At 38.5% G+C, this 17,771-nt stretch overlaps 1 protein-coding gene across 1 annotated transcript in view; it reads left to right on the top strand.

The window, feature by feature from the left end:
• The window catches only part of KCNK2 (potassium two pore domain channel subfamily K member 2), a 78,917-nt gene extending 61,773 nt beyond the window's left edge, over positions 1-17,144 (top strand). Inside the window, exons 6-7 of the mRNA XM_074864854.1 lie at positions 1,668-1,807; positions 16,615-17,144. Of these exons, the coding sequence (XP_074720955.1) occupies positions 1,668-1,807; positions 16,615-16,932 (458 nt within the window). The 3' untranslated portion in view covers positions 16,933-17,144. The remainder of the gene's footprint in view (positions 1-1,667; positions 1,808-16,614) is intronic.
• Positions 17,145-17,771: the final 627 nt, after the last annotated feature.

The following is a 17,771-nucleotide window of genomic DNA, read 5'->3' on the forward strand; positions in this document are numbered from 1 at the left end:
AAGTTAGAAACCAGCTGAGTGGATGCTTTATATGATACTTTCTTGTGCACTGTACGGAACAGCTGGAGAAGGAGGTGAACCACCAAGTGTGGTTCATTTCTAGCTCCTGATAGAGTAAAGGCCTGGTGGTAGTCAACCACTTTTTGAATGACAACGAATTTTGGGTGAATCATGCCTAAAATCCTGTTTTACTGAGCTGGATGATGTTAAAAAATTGCTTCATTTCTGATATTTTGTTTGTCTTGGGCTGTGACAAACTCGACCCTTTGGTGGTTGTCTTCTGTTCCAGACAGAGCCCTGTCTTCTGCCTTACTTGTGACTGTGCAGGTGTTGAAGTATATCCATATTTGCAATGTGGATTCATTTCTTGGATAGTTGAGTAAATCACTACAACTCAATTTTATTGATGAAGAGGCTTATTGACATGAGAATTAACAAAATTTCTATCTGTGAGGGCTTCCATACAAAGATAACAAACTGTAAACTTCTGTTATTTGCATGTAATCTCTGTGATGATTAGATAATAACAGCTAGGAAAAGAATTACTCTTCATGAGAGTTAATCTTGTTACTGTAATAAGGTGCTTGATATTTTGGGGTCAATTTTCCTTTGACTGTTTCAGTACAGGATGCAGATGCATAAAGTAACATATTATGTACCCATGCAGACTACTTTAATGTGCCTGAAAAGGTTTTACTGTAGAGTCTCTTCAATTCTGGACAGATACGCGCATCAAGCTTCTACTTGCAGCAACCCAAACTAGGAGCCTGGTCTTACTTGTTGTAACACAGCTGAATTGTGAGTTTAAGGCTTCTGTTTTATTGTACTGCAAGATGTGCAATGTGAGTTATATTGTGTTGTCAAGAGCTCAGGATGAACATAACTTTTTCTGTGCAGAAATAAGGCATCTGTTCTCTCTAGCTGTATTGTACCTGAAAGCTCCATTACAGGCATCTCTGAAATTTATCCTTTTTTACTTTAACACTGGAAGGAAGGAAGGGACTGGTGCTTATGGCAGTGGGATTAAAAAAAAAGCTGCCTTCAGCTGACATCTGTTTTATCCACCTGTTTTTGAGTATGATCAGTTCAGCTCAAGTCCCTGCACCCTGGTTTCCTCCTCTGCAAAACGGAGATGATAATGTTTGCCTATCCAACAGGGACACTTTTTAATGCATGTGCTGTTCTTCTTTACCAGGGCTAAAGGATTCATGTAAGTATGGAGATGTGTTTCAGAGTCCTTGCAAAATCAGATTTTTCAGGATGTAAACACATTATGTATTCCAGAGCAATACTTAAAATTTGGTATAGCGTTGTTATTTGGAGCACATCCTTTCATTCAAGCTGTCCTCGATGACCTCTACCTTAAATATGATATATAAGCAATTGAATCAGTTTGTGTTAATTTTTTAATTACTATAAATGATTAGCAATCATTGCCTAAAATTTGCATACTCCAAACTGTGTTTTCAAGAGTGGATGAATTTAGATCATCATTTATTCAAATTCAACAAAACGTTTTGCTATGAATTTTTGCATGGGTAATAAAATAGAAGAAGTTGTAAGAAATACAACTGTTTGGGGTTTTTTTAGGAAAATAATTAATTTAAAAACTGCTTTGCACCTATAACTATTAAGTCTGCTTTAATTTCAACTGTATTGTTTTTCAGGGGGATCAGATATAGAGTACCTAGATTTTTATAAGCCAGTGGTGTGGTTCTGGATCCTTGTTGGGCTTGCTTACTTTGCAGCTGTCCTCAGCATGATTGGAGACTGGCTCAGAGTCATATCAAAAAAGACAAAGGAAGAGGTAAGAACATTTTGAAAGGGAAGAAATACTACTTTTTAAAAACTTTGATTAAAAGTCAGGTGAGCTTATAGCTACTTTTGCTTCTTATGGCATAGGTCAAAGCTGTTTATGTACGAAGTATATGCTGTAGCTCAAACTGCAGCAAACTTTGTAGCAGTCTAGTCAAACACAGTGATTTTTTTACATAGCTGCATACAAAATTAAATGTATTATTAAATTAAGTGTATATGCACATTTGCACCTGACTTACAGGAAAAACGTCTCTAAAAGGGTTATTCTAAACAGTAGAATGTAGTCCTTAATTTTTAAGGCAAAAATCATTCTGCTTTGATTGTTTCTATACGGGATGCAGGTATGTAAAGAAAAATACAAAATCACTGAATAGTTATATTCAAGGTGCCTTTGATCATTTTATAGTGGTAAGAGAATAAATGTTTTGTATCGTGCAAGGTATTACAATGAATTATTTAAGTATGCATGGGTGCATTTTATCATAATATCTTCAGCGGCATGCCTAGTTATTTATAGTCAGGTGCATTGCTTTCAGTTCAAATATATTTTTACTTGTAAAGGTATATTTATCATTCCAAGGATGGTACAATGTTTTACTTTAAACTCTGTCATTTAAGAAAATGTCCTGGTTTTGAAAATGTTAGAAAATGAATAAAATTTCCTTTGACTGCAGCTAGCACAATTCAGGTTTTACTAGAAGTTTGAGAAATAAATTAATTTTGTTTTAAGCAACATATTATTTCCCTCTAATTTAACATAAGTTCTTCTGCTCGCATCAGTTCATTTGTGTTACTCAAATATAACAACTGATTTCTTTCTGATGGAATGAACATGTTGGTTACTGTGCAGTGGCCTACTACTTACATTGTTTTAAATTGTTTTCCTAGCTGTAGGGCATGGCATCAATGCCTAGATGTAATCCTCGCAATCCTTGAGTTCCCAAAGACCTTGCTGTAAAGGGTAGTTTACCCCTGTATGCCTTCACTCATTACAGACTCTCAGGGTCCCTGCTGCTTTCTGACCAGAGGGCAGCAGTGACGGTGACAGCAGGCAGGAGGAGGTGAGCTGGGCGCTTGGGCAGGATTAAGCTCACTTTGTGAGGCACGTGAGGTGGGCAGCCCTTTTTCATTGCCCTTGCTATGCTCATAGCTCTTTATAGTTAGACAACATTGTGGCAGGTCTGTTGCGAGTACACTTTTACCAGGCATTTCATAAACACTTAGCTCTGAAGCAGAGGATAATATTTATCTGATCAGTTTCATTTAAGGAGTATCATCTTCTGCCCCTGTGCTGTAAATCTGAAAGGATATGTGTAACTTTCCTTACACAACAAGCTTTACTAGTGTCCTTCACAGATGGAGCATCAGGTAGTACACAAGTGTTCCCATTTGCAAGTTCAACAGCTTGCAGGATGACCATTTTGTTTTCTGGAAGAGCACTGAGGGCATCTTTAACAACCAACCTGCATGATTTACACTGACTGCAGGAAACCTATAGATCACTTAAAATGTCATTAACCTATGTGTTTTGTCTTCATTATTCTGAACTTCAGAAATAACTCAGTTTAGCCCATTTTTCCCTCTGCACTAGGAAGAAGTAAGAGCTGGGCAAGCACATGCGGTGGTTCCCCAGTGCACTCTCCTAGTGTCTAACTGCTCTCAACTTGGGGCATTTCCTAGACTGCATTTAGTTTCCCTGGGTTACTTGTTTCTGGATTCTTGAAAAAATGTGATATGACTGAGGCACTATGACTTGGGACTATGCAAAAATACCTTGTTCAGGCTTGGTTTTGCTTCATTGCCTCAGACACTGGTGACACAGTTTAGTTCTTCATGCTACTTCCTAGAATTAATCTGGTCTTTGATCTCGCTTTTCCTCATACTCTTATCCAGACAGTAAGGTCTCTGGATAAGATGCTGTCTTGACTATATAATTGTACATAGCACACTGAGTATTTAATCTTCTTTAGAGTGTCTCATTATCCATACTATTATAATGAAGATAATATATTAAGAACGTTGGAATTTTATAGTATCTTGGTTTTGTTTTATGCTGAAGCTATTTCAATATAGACTCACTTTGAAAAAGATTTAAAGAAACATGAATTGAACAAACTCATGATGCCTTTTACACATTAAATACATTCTTATTTTTATCAAGTAAAACTCTGTTTGCCAGGTTATGCAGCACAGTGCTATGCCAAACTTTCTTTTTTCAGGCACCAGGAATTGTATGCCCTGTTTCATCTTTCCATTCTTTATCACCTTTGTAGCCTAAACAAGCATATTCATTTTGTCTACAGAAAGGAAAACCTCATTCTTCAGATATATCCATATTCTCTTGGCTGATGCAGGTATTCAGGATTTTGCTATACACAAGTCTCTTGTTTGTTAGGTTAGATTAAAGACAGACATAACATAATTGGTACCATTTGTTCAATTAATCATATCTCTGATGCTCAGAAATCCCACACACCCACTTCTTAACCCCTTGCTCAGGCATGTCTAGAAAATGTTTTAGCAGTTTAAAAATGCTACAGTTTTAAAAATGGAGACCAGTTTGAAAACTGAATTATGGCATAGCACAAGTTGTGTGCTAGTTAGAAAATATGAAAAATTATTTCTGTATTCTATCCTAATGATACTTTGTAGGAAGAAAGTTGTATAAATATATTGCATTTTGTTATAAGATTGGCTGTGTTTGAACAGAAGCATTCTACAAATATACATTTTACAGGTAGCATTTTATGATAAAAACTGCTGCTCTTAGCTCATCCTTACTATCTGCCTGGGAAAATTTGAGTGAAGAAGCTGAGGGAGTTCAGTGGAAATATAGTCATCAAGTCTCCTTTATGCCAGCAGAAGCCAGAAGAGACTCTGAATTTCTTGTATAGTCTGTTTTTTCAGTTAAACCTAAATTTACAATGGTCTGTTCCAGCTTCTATGGATGCAGATTAAAGCAGAGGAACCTATCTGGAGTTCGGATAGTAGAAATGAGTGCAATGGAAAATCCTAGTTCTAAGTATGTTTTTTAACTGTCTTTTAAGGAAACATTCTGTCAGTGCCTGGGGAAATAGCTCATCATACCTAAAGGTAGTCTTTGAAATTAGAAACAATATTATACACTGAAATCTACTGTGAGACAGAGACTATGATAAAATCTATAGGACCATAATTAATGCACTCTGAACACTGAAACAGTTTAATATATTTCCTAGGATATATAAGACACTGAAAATCTTTCCTCACCAAACTTACTCACTATGGGCATCAACACCTACAACTAAACAAGATTTTGTGTAGGATTTGTGTCATACCTTTCGTGAAAAAAATAGTAGCAGTCTACCATGTTTTAGATAGATACAGGAGGGAGCAGATCATTCAACCGTTATCAGCTGTGTTGGTTTCAGCAGTCTAAGACTTGGCTGATAGTAGCCAAGTCCAGTGAACTATACCAGAGTCCAGGATGAAGACAGAGGTGTTGCAAGTGTTGAAAAGCCCCTCTCTTTACTTCCCCTCACAATCAAAACTATATATCAGCTGACATATTTGATATCTCTTCTGATAGGCAGCCATAATAATCTCCTTTTTGCCTTTTCCCGTAGTTTAAAGTACAAAATAGTTTATCATAGCATGTTTAGGGTGCATATTGTGAAAGGAAACCTTCATATTCCAGAAGGTGGGCATGCTGATAATGAATATCACCTAATATCTGTAGTCCTGTACACATTTTTTTAATGCAGTTGCATTGTTCTTAAAAGCAGTTTACATAAGACTTCGTAGTAATAACGCATTTCACTGTTTCAACAAAATAAAACATCTCTTTTTTTTTTTTCCAGGATACTATCAGGAAAGTTTGCCATATGCAAGTGGAACTGAGACCAAAAAATCTGATCAGATATGCCCTGATCCACAATAATGCTGTATTTTGATATTAAAATCCAGATAACTAGAATGTCTGTCAGTTGCTCAGGTGGCTTTTGTCTCCTGAAATACTCTTGAGAGTTTTGAATGCATCAAATGGGGAGGGAAGTGAAAGACAAGTAGCGACAGAAGTGGGAGTCTTAGAAGGATAGATCTGCTGCTGGAAGCAGTTCATACAGTAAGATAGATGAAGTGTCAGAAAGTCACTGGAACATGCTGTGTGCTGTAATCTTAAGTAGGCGATCTGTCTCTGAAGTTCAGCTTCAGCTGTACTAGCTTGCCTTAAATTCCCTCCTCTTCATTATTCTCTATACTCTGATTACTCAGAACACTTTTAAAGTAGTCTGATTTTAGTCTCTTTGAATGGTAAAATTTCAGCAGGTTTTCCTTGTCATATTTTTCTTTTACTTCAGTATGCAGCAGCTTCTGAATTTCAGCGTTTCCAGCAAAAATGTATACCCAACCAAGAATCTTAGTCATTTGGGCTATAAATTTCAAATTCCTGTTTTTAAAATTAAGTGCTTATGTCCCTTGGCTTCATGATATTCTCTGTTAAGCTCTATTCCAGACTCCATTCAAGTCAATGAAGATGGGATTCATGTCCAGTGTAGACATCAACGTTTGGCCTAGTAATCTACATTCCCTTTATAGTCAGTGGAATGAAATGAGTGTTTCTAGCATGGTCCATTTGAACTTTTTAAGGCATTTTCCATATGAGATGAATTACATCCTGGAAGAGTCCGTTCTCTTCACTATATGTCAAGAGCCCAGGCGACTGACTCATGCGAGACATCAGCTCAGTTTGGACAAGTGATTTTTCATGCTGGTTGTCTGTCTTTTGAATTGAACGATATGGATCCAGCGTTAAAGACCAAGCCTAAGATTTCATGAGAAATAGCACATTCACTTCTTGTGGAAATTCAAGATGCAATTGATGTATTTGATATTTATAAACAAATTAAACAAATTTGACTCATCTAAATCATCATTCAGATTAATCTTCTTGGCACCAATGGCAGAGCTGTTTATTGTGTCTGTCAAAACAGAATTAGGCTTGTCATGATGATGCCATGGAGATTATTGCACTCCCTGCAATATTTGTTGTCTTTTCACTTCACTAGCTCCAGGCTAAAGGTGCTCACCCAGCATAAGGGTACTGGCTTAAAGAGAACTTGAACCCATCTCTCATATCCACCTGGGAGGGACCCTAATTGGAGGCTGTATGCATGAAAAGATGAAAAAATGAGTGGACTCAAGTGAGAAACAGTTTTTCAAGGTTTTAGTGAGTTGAACTGGCATACCAGGCAAACAGATAGGCCTCAAAGTCTGTTCAGTGAGGGTGTGCGGCCAAGGAGGAGGAAGGAGTTCTTTCAGTGGCAGTGAGCTCTTAACCTGGCTCTTGCTTTTTTAAAAAGTAAAAACTGTTGACTTAGAAATGAAGGTGATAAGAATAACTCTTCAGCCTGGTGATCAGAGGCTTTTTACAAAGGTGTGAGCCAATTGCTGTTCCATTGTGCATTGTTTTAAGTGAGATGGATCTGCTTCTGTTGAAGAAAACAACTGTTTGGGCTTTTCCTTTTCTTACAAAAAATTTAAAAAACAATTGCGGTAGTTTTAAGAGTTGTATATCCACAAGTTCAATGGGTAGATCAGACTGACTTGATGGAAGTCTCTTCGTAGAAAGCACTGAATTGGAAATACTTGTGGGACAGTCATGGTGTGAAAGCAATTGCATGTGAAGTCCTTTTGCAAGGCAATGATTAATAGGGGTGACACAATTCTAGGATGTGCAAGCAGGGTATGACTGAATTTCTGTAGGTGTTACTGCTGCAGGTGCTATTAAAAGGTATATTACCAGAAAACAGTCCCTAGATTTATGGTCTAAACTTTAGAAAGAATGCAGAGAGCTACAAAAATTGCAGAAGAGCTGTCTGAAAAGAAGTTTGCCTAGCAGTAAGAGTTTTTTCCAGTCCATCAAAGATATACAGAAAACTGTATTTGAGAAAGAATAGGCACATTCAAAAAGGTGATTGTTTCTAATAATTTCTATGAGATGGGGAAAAATATAAGCTGTTTCTACAGTAAATACAGCCATAGGTCTCCTGTCAAATTTGGCTAGTGACAGGATATAAAAAACACACCCAAAAAAAACCCCATGGGGAGTACAGTCCCTCCAAAACTTCTCTGAATCTCGTAGATATATAAAGAGTGATGTTGGTGTAAAGAGAAGGTAGAAATGGCTGACCTGATTTTGAATGCAATTTGATCTCTCCCCTTCTCAAGAGATTGAGTAAAAGTCATGCTGGTGGTGTTCTTGGCCCTGCCCTAGTAACAGTCTGTAATGCTGATTTTCTGTATCGATCACTGTTTTACAAGTACACAGTAGCACTATGTGCAATAATGAGTATGAAAGAACATGTTGTTCTGAGAGTCCCAGGAAAACTAATCTGATGATGGTTTTTGACACTTTCTTTGAGATGTCTTTCCTCATAGTTTTGTGTACTTCGGACGTGTGATGCCTGCTTAACTTCAGATTCAACACACACATACAGATGTAGCATCTGTACTGTTATCACTTTGGTGTGGTAGAGACAGCTGTTCTGTTATTCCATATTAAGTACCAGGTCCTGAGGTGATGCTGGTGTGGTGCTGATTACAAGAGATGTGCTGCCTAAATACACTTCCAGCAGGCTGTGCCTGCCAAGGGCAGGGGGGCACTCTCAGTGCCTGGCCCTGCTCTCTCACGGTGCTGTCCCACGGTGTTCCCCCCTGCCTCACCGTGCTGGCTGGACGCTTCGGGGGGATGGAAATGACTCCAGTGTGTGCTGCATGTGCTGGCGAGAGCTGTTGAATTTGCAAAAATAAAATGGGAGGAAGTGACTTACACTTCATAGTAACAGAAATTGATTAAAGAGAGCTCAGTTATAGCAGTGGCATTTCTTGGAGTTAATTACCCATGAAGATTCCCTGAATGTACATTATCATGGTTTACGTTAGGAAGTCTTGATTTTTGGAGACAAGATGTAATCAATCCTTTACTGTGACAAATATATCTGTGATTTAACTCTATAGACAAAGTGATATTCAATCTGGAATCTGTTCAGCCCACATCTTCATGATTAACATTCCTGAAGACTTTACTTTTTAAATCTAATCTCAGTGCTTGTATATTATGAAAAGACTCCAAAACATGTTAGTAATACTGAGTGTGTAGGTATTTGATAGTTGTCTTGTGAATGAGTCCCCAGACAAGGCCAGTTCAGCAGCATACCCTTTCATCTTCAAGAAGTTGTGTTGACAGTGAGGAAACTGCTTTGCAGTCATGGATAAAAAGGACTGAAGAAACTATGGAATACTTTCCTTTGCAAGGGATGAGTGCAGTTGTAACACTAGTATTGAACAACAAAAGTGGAGCTTTAATTTTTCACACAAGTATCACTCCAGCTATTGACATTAAAAAGTTAAGAAATAAACAGTTTTTACTGGCACTTGACCATGTAGTTACAATAGCCATTCCTTACTCAGTACCAAGTCAAAATTAAGTCCTTTCTTTTTTTTTTGTTTTCCTTAGCATATCTTTATAAGGTAAAAAAGTCCAGTGAGTTTATGAAACAGTCGTTGTCTCTTTCCTGTGGGAGAAAGTTGAGACAGTCTTTCAACTGCCTGTGGCTTGGCTTTCATTGTCTTTCTAGTATAATTCTTATAACGTTTGCTATTTCTGTCTGCAGCAAAGTCATTGGCTGTATAGTGCAGAGAGAATACATGCTGTTCTCCTCAGTCACCTTAAGCTCAGCTGGTAGAGCTTTATGTAAACCTAAATAGTTTCTTGTGGTTAATTCAGGTGGATGTCATTCACTCTCATCAGGTTGAAAGAGAGGTTGGATGGCTCTCTGAGGTAGATGAAACAACTAAATAGAACAGCTGATTTTGGCAGAAAAATGTCAGCATCAGTTTTTGTCTTTGGAAGTAATTAATAAAGCAGAACATTAGGGACTGAGATAATCAGGCCAATAACTTCTGTACAGCATTGAGAGACATACACATGCAGCTCTATGCAAAGAGGTTTCTGATGGGCAATATTCCATAATAGTTCTGAGGAGGTACCTAACATAGGAGTGTTAATATTTCTGGAAAAAAGAGGTTAAACCAATAAATGTGCTGACTTAGTATATTTGTTTCTGGTTTTGTAGACATGTTTTTTTTATTTTATAGCCTACCTGTTTTTATTTTGTTGAATCAGACCATGATAGAGCAAAAGGGTCATTTCTGCATCTGCCATCTGTCACATCTCCACAAAACATATTCCCACAGCTGCCACCATAGATGTTCCTCCACAAAAAAATAATCAAAATTCATGGTCTCTCTGCGTTCCCATTGGAGAATGTGGTTTATTTCATCCAAGGCATCAGATGTGCTCATGGAAGTTATGTGGGTGAAACTAAGCAATCATTGCTCACCAGAATGAACTCACAAACATTACTTATTACAGGACTGAATAATCCAATTTCCCATGGGACAGCATTGTTCCCAAAATGTTTATGACCACCATGGCTACAAAAATACAACTGTCTATGTAATTTAAATGTTACTCCAGAAGATGGCAATTTCACAAAATAGAATCTTTTCTCCTCTAATATTTGCCTGAAAAAGAGGCACATGTATACCAGTCAGGGAAACAAAAAAAAAGATCACTTCATTTGTGCCATCCACTTTGAAATGAAAGTCTGGTAGCTTAAAGACCTGGTGTAGAATAGTACAGCTACGGAGCTGAGGTCCTGACAGAATGAAGGAATAAAAGATATAGTGGTTAAACTCCTGGGAGAGTTCAGCATAGGTATCTCATTAGTGCCTGTGGTGTTTTTATGTTGCATTTTGTTACTGTTTTCTGTTACCTTTAAAGACGAGTAGAGCACAATCTTCTGTAAATACCTGTCCACAGATTACAGCACAATGGCGTTTGAGTACTTACTAATAAAGTTGTAACTACAGAAATACTGAAAGCCAGATAATTAGGATGGGAATTTATTTAGTTAGACTATAAATGAAATTCCCTTAATGTACAGGAAATGCACAGGCTTCAATAAAAATGTCTGTGAAACTTGTCTTTTTCTCTTCTGCACTCCAGTCTTCTCTAGCCTATAGAAAATGGATGTAGTTGAACATAAATTTGCGGGCAAGAGTAGCTGAGGTGGGAAGAGGTGGCGTATGCTTGCCCAAAACTGCAGGAAAGTGAGATGGCAGATAGACAAACCCTCCTACCCACGCAGGACTCAACCCACCCAACAGCTGCATTGTTAAACCCATCAACCCTCTATGTACCTACTTTTTTTTCAATTTTGATTTTTAAGTGGGACTTTGAGAGCAATTTTTGCGAACGCTGGATGAGTTTCTTGAAAGCTAAGACAAAATGTTATGTACTCTACCCTGCTGCATGGATAATGTGACATGTACATGCTCTTTCTAGTTTTGTCTCTGAGTAGTATATCATGGAGAGGTTAATTGGATGTGTTATTTTTAAGTAACAGAAAAAGTACATTGGAGAGGAAAAATGAAGCTGCAAAACTTTGGAGAATGCATTAGGGATAAATGTTAGAAATTATGTACTGAGAAACATGTAGAGTGTTAAGAATGTCTGTAAGGAAGGCCACTTTTTTTTTTCTTAAAATGCAGTCAGATGGGTATCTCCAGCTCATCTACTTGCTCTTTAATTCATTTTTTTTGGCTTGCAGTAACACGGCCATCCTAAAATGTATGAGCCCTGTATACCAAAGGGAAACAACATAAAGTACAGCTACGACAGAAGAAGCTACACACATTATTTAGAAATATATATTTTAATTTTCTTGCAGAGCGTATATAATGGTATTTTTTTTCTTAATTTGTACTTAGTGGTTTAGCTCCTCCCAAGTATATTATAACTTTCATGTCATATATCTGAGTTCTATCCAAGCAGGGTATCTTTCTTCCCACTTTGTGAGTAGAAATAGATTAACTGGTTATACTGTAAAGTTGTTTTTTTCAAGAATCTCCTTGAGAGACAGGAGCAAATCTAAGGCAAAGTTAGACAAGTGTGTATTCATTTTGGTCTATTTAAGGACAACCTTAATTAGGGTTGTGTTTTTTTCTGTTAGACCACAGATGTGGCTTAATTCAAAGTACAGATTACTCATGTAAAGGTTATGGCTACATGGCTTGTGCTGTCCAGACCACACTTAATAGGATGAGTGGTCTTCCTGCATGGTGGGCAATTCTGTTTGTATAATTACTTGGATATCTGTTGTGAGCAGAGGGTCCAGAAAGATCTGCAAAATTCTGACAAGTATAAGAAATTAGAGTGAAGGTACTGAAGACTGAAGCAGGTGCTTCAGTATCTTCAAATTTTTTTTTCTTTTAACAGTAGCATCCCCTTGGACATACTTCCATTCTGGGTTATGCTATTGGCCTCTATCCAAGCACGAAGCTCAGCTAAGCAGTGAGAAAGCTAAAACATGGTGGAGATGAAAATGAATAGAGTGTTTTGGTCTCACCAGCGATATTGGCTGAGAGCCAGTTTTAGGTCATTATTAATTTAGATGAGTTTTGGTTTTGGGTTTTGGCAGGAGAAGGTGAAGAAATGGTTGCTTGATGTCCATGTTTTTTCCTAGTTCTGTCAAATTCATTATGTCTGTCACTAAATGACACTGGTGATAATGTATGTGCACAGCCTGGGAACTGTTTGGTCATTCAGAAGTTCATGCAGTATTTTTTTGATGTATAGCTAAAACCAGATAAATCCCCCCAAAATCTAAAGTGGCTTTAACAGGAATGAGTAGACACACTTCAAAATTGTTCAGAGCCTATTCCTCATTATATCCTAACAGAATAAATGTGACATTTCCACCACAGGTAGAGAGAGGCACCTTAACATAGACATTTAGGGATGCCACTAGACATGACCTGTGGTATTTGAGACATCCCCATGGGGCTGTCAGATGTGATGCAGAATGTTTGCGATATCCAGGCCCATCTGCAGTGGTAGCTGGAGGCCAGGCAGCCTGTGCTGTGCAAGGAATTGAATCAATGCTGTTTATTCGATAGAAAGGTATATGTTTTTTTCTGTGGTGAAGTGTGCTGAGTGGAATATTTAGTTGTGTTACTGTTAACATATTTCTTGAGAATTTGTCATTGAGACCTGTCTTCCCTGGACTCATAAGGCAGTAGGGTATTGCTTCATAAATACCTAATAAAGTTACTAGCTGTTGACGTTCAAAGTACAATGTTAGTAGGTTAGAGTTGATACTCCTTGTGAAATACATCTAACACCTTGCAGTCTAGTTTGGGTTTTGATGTGGAGGAAGTCAGTCTTGGAGCTGGGCTAGGGACTGTGTCCTCATTACTGGTGGCATTTCTATTCCCCAAAGGTTAGGAATGAGAAGCATCACCAGATTAGTGCTGCTTAGTGTATGGCTGAGTCAGGTGCTATCAGTGTGACATGTTTTTCCTATTACTTTTGAAATATTTTGTGTCATTAAGCCTTATGTAAAGTGCTTAGTTGTCAATAATTTCTGTGACTAAGAGGCCTCATCCTTGTGTCACATTGCCCCCAACTATGACAGCTATGGAGTCTACAGAGCTGTGTGCTGTAATGAGGCAAGAGAATTGGAGAAAAGTAAACAATTGTTACAGTAGATAGGTATGTTAAGATTTTTTTTTTTTTTGGGCAGCATAGACAACTGGCATTTCAGTCACTTTGCATAAGACATTTTGTGACTGTCAGCCCCCAGATGAAGAGGAGCTGTAATGAAGTATGATAAAATGTCATACCCTAAGGACAGAAAGAACCTGAACATATACAGAAATGTCCCTATGGATAAAGGAGAGATCAAATTATAAGAACGAGTTGCTTATGTACATGGGTAGTTAAAAACTGCACATTTCTTTTCCTATAACCTTTTGTGCTTGAGTCCTTAAGTATTATGGAATTAAGGGTTTTGTTCTGAAGAGATAACATTTTTTTGGAGTGCATTTCAGTTCACACAAAAGCTAGGGGCTGAAAGCAGTAATTTGGGGCACGCACAGTTCACACAGCTCTGAACTTCTAGTTTCTCATGCTGTGCCGATTACCTCTGTTTTACTACTAATGCATTTCAATTCTGCTTAGCAATAGCCCTGCATTTTTCATTTTTTTTCTATGATTTTAATGTAAATCTGAAATTGTATCAAGAAGCATCATAGCTATGGTCTATGGGTATATAGAACTGAGTCCACCATGTTCATGTTCCACATTACCTAAACTGGAGCATGACCCCATCTCCAAAGGCATATTTAATGATGTTCTTCAGCTGGCTGCATAAACTTGCATTTCAAAATAAATCCAATTAGAATTTAGTCATCCGATATCCTAACAACTACAATTTTAAAATTCTCCTGAATAACTTACATGCACAAGAGTTAAAATATAGCAGCTTGCCCTGTGCAAGACAGGTCCATCACCAGCATGCAGTGAGGTGGGCTGGTGAGGGAATTCTGAGCCTGTCCTAGAGGTTATGTAGACTTGCTTTCATCAGAAGCATGGTCAGCTGTTTTTTCTTTGCTGGGGAAACATGAGAGAACTGGGAACTGAAACCACTAGTAAAAGGAAGGTTAAAAATCATAGGGGGAGACAGTTCAAGATGCTTGTAGCTTCCAGTAGGTTGCCAAGACACAATTTAAAGCTACCAGTCTGGTAACATCCCTTGGTGTTATCAGGACCAGCAAAATAACTGGTCTGGCAAATGCTCACACAGCTGGTGAGGGCTACAAATATGTAGGGTAAAATAGGAACCTGTATACTGGCTCTTTGCTCCCCTGGACAGAAGCATGCTCCAGAATCTGAGCAGCCTGCCTTTAGTAAAGCTTTGGAGAAGGACAGAGCAGCTTTGGAGAAGGACAGAGCTGCCCCAGAGTGTGCACTGATACAGCTTATCATATTTTAATTACTTGTTTACTACACATAAAAATATTGTAGCAGCTGAAATGTTTCAGCATTACAGATTTCATTATTTTCAGATCTGAAGTGCAGTGTGTCTGATCCTAATTGCACAATTTCAATACTAATAATCATTCAGCTGGGTGAGTCCTCTGTGTATTACAGATAATAATCATTGTTTTAGAAAATATACATAATGGATCCACATTAGACATCCATGTAATTCACTGAAGCTGAGATAAATGTAATAAAATGACCCCTGGGTAAAGAGATCTTTTTGTTTTGTTTCTGGAGGGGGAAAGCTTTCCTGAAACCCTGTCACTCCTGGGTGAGCTGATTATTTTTTACTTTCATTATATTGCTGTTTTCCACTGCACTGCAAAGCATGACTAAGCCTGTGGCCGCTTTTCTCTGATGGCTTACCCCCCATATTTCTCTGTGTTCATTTTTAAAAAAATTTGTTCCTGCTCACCAAGTCTAAGCTTGCTTGCCAATGATTGAAATTCTGGACTGAGCAGTACCAATTAGACTAATTTATTTAAGTGGGGTAATTCTTCTGAAATGCTTTGCTTTGGAGTTATATTTATCAGCAGTCTATCTTCCCTGTGCTGTACCTTCCAACTATTAAACTGCCTACAAAGCAGAGATTTAAAGAGAAACAATCTCCTTTGCAGTTAGAATGAGATAATGTCCTCAAAAGGGGCCTGCTTTAATTACCTATATAATTTATTTAATATTGTAACAGTGGTTTGGTTGAAATACAAGAGCAAAAATATAAATAGCTTATAAATTATCATATTTCACCTCAGACTATTATCTGGGTGAGTTGCTCAGTCTACTTCATGCCATATCTGAGGAAGAATAAGGATAATTTGGGATTCTGTGCCAGCAGCTGTCTTCCTCTCCCTCCTCAGCCCTACCCTCAGAGCTTAGGCTCATGGGATGCTCCAGTTTTCCTAGTACTGAAACACTGAAATAGTGGACAGAAGTCTTAAGGAGTAAAAATTATGGTGGTTTCTAGTGAAAGTGGATCAGCCTTTGCCGTAAAGGCAGTCAATATAAGGACATACAGAGTTAGAGCACAGGAACTGAGTGGGCAGCAGGAATTACATACACTTGTGAAATGGTAGCAACGGTACAAACTAGCACCTGGCAGCCAATCTGCCTGGAGATCTGTGCATAGCAGGGAAATACCCCCTTCCAGCTGTATGGTAATTGTACAGCAGCCACGTGCGGTGACTGGCAGGCTGTTTCTTCTGGGCGGGATCGGTAACGGCTCCCGGAGTCCCACTCAGCAATTGTTTTCATGCTGCTTTTCAGTATGTCATTTCAGTGGAGTCAGGGTGGTAAGAAGACATGTTGCTGACATGACTGAACCTGTTGCTCTATTGGTGCTACATTTGAGCAAGCACAGAAAAGAGGGAATACAAGCATCTGACATTTTCCTTTAAAAAAGCTTTTCTGTCTAAATTTAGAAAATTCTTTGCCAAGTCTTCTAGGGATCTTTCCAGAGACAGTAAAAGTGCTCATAAATAACCCTGCACCCTAGTAACAATACATAACACAGCCTGGATTGCTGGGATTTCAGCATCCCCTGACCAGCTGGGTACTGTGCAGCTGTTGGGGCTCTGCAGCTTCCCTGTGTTGCTGACTGCCTATAATGAAAGAAAAAATATTTAATAGAAGAGATTTTTATTGTGGTTTTGGAATTGTTGTTAACTCTACTAGTGCAACATTTCATCTTGTTTAGTTGCTATCAATAAAAGAGTGAGTCTGCAGCTTGAGAAATCTGTGCTGGCAGCAGCGGCATCTCTTTGCCAGCCCAAAGCCACATTGCTCTCTCACTGGGCTCTTGAGCCTAAACAGTGTCTAGAGTCCTCAGCCCAGTAAGGCATCCTTTTTTTTTTCTCATTGTTTTGCTGCAGGTAGGGGAATTCAGAGCCCATGCTGCAGAGTGGACAGCCAATGTCACCGCAGAGTTCAAAGAAACTCGAAGGCGCCTGAGTGTAGAGATCTATGACAAGTTCCAGCGGGCTACCTCTATCAAAAGGAAGCTCTCTGCAGAACTTGCCGTCAACCACAACCAAGACCTGACTCCCTGCAAGAGAACCTTGTCAGTCAACCATCTAACCAGTGAGAAGGACATCTTGCCAGCTCTAACAAAGACAGACAGCATTTACATGAATGGTTTGACTCCGCACTGTGCAGCAGAAGAGATAGCCGTTATTGAAAACATTAAGTAGCCATGACTTTGGATCCCAGTCCTTGAGAAGCTCTTGGCTTAGACTAGCCATACACCTTTTTTTCTCCACCCTATCAATGATCAATGCTAATAGCATTTTATATGTGTGCATGAGTTCCACAGAAACTACAGTCCAGAGTTACCATCGCATCTCTTCAAAGACACAAAGAATGGCACTTCTGTTATCGAAAGATGCTGGAACAAGCAACGTCTTCTGCCTTTATCTGCCCAGACTGTTTTTCACTTCTCCTAATGTGCCATATGGCCTCAAGAATGAATCACACTTGTCTATGGTAACAATGTAGCTTTGAGGGATCAGTCCTTAAAATTTCAGGGTCTACCTTACTGAGCCTAGGAATGGACCATTTCTGGACTACAACACATTTGTAAATGGCAAGAAATTCTTATGCAGCCTTTTACCTAAGAAATTTTTGTCAGTGCCTTATCTTTTGAAGAACCAGAACCTCTACAGTTCCTGTACGGTTTTTGTTTGTTTGGTTTTTTTTGCATGAGAAGTGTATTTCATTTGAAGGTGTTTTAAAGGTGTCTGTCGTGAAGATACCAACCAGCATGAATGAATGCCAAAACTCAACAATCATCAAATGATGTTCTTAGCTCTAAATTTAAAGGCACTGCAGTTTCAAAAGTTGCAAACATGTCCCCCAGAAGCATTTTGTTTTACTCAGGTCCAGCTGATACTTGTTCACACTGACTTGTAGAATTTGCAGGCCCTCTTCGGGTCTTATTTTTTCAAGCAGTGTTCAGCAGTTGTTTTTCTCTGCGTCAGATGTACCAAAAAATCTGCAGCTTATCTATCGCTAAATTATTTGGTAGATGACA

Source organism: Strix uralensis, chromosome 3 (genome assembly GCF_047716275.1).
Source record: "Strix uralensis isolate ZFMK-TIS-50842 chromosome 3, bStrUra1, whole genome shotgun sequence".
NCBI classification, from domain to species: Eukaryota; Metazoa; Chordata; class Aves; order Strigiformes; family Strigidae; genus Strix; species Strix uralensis.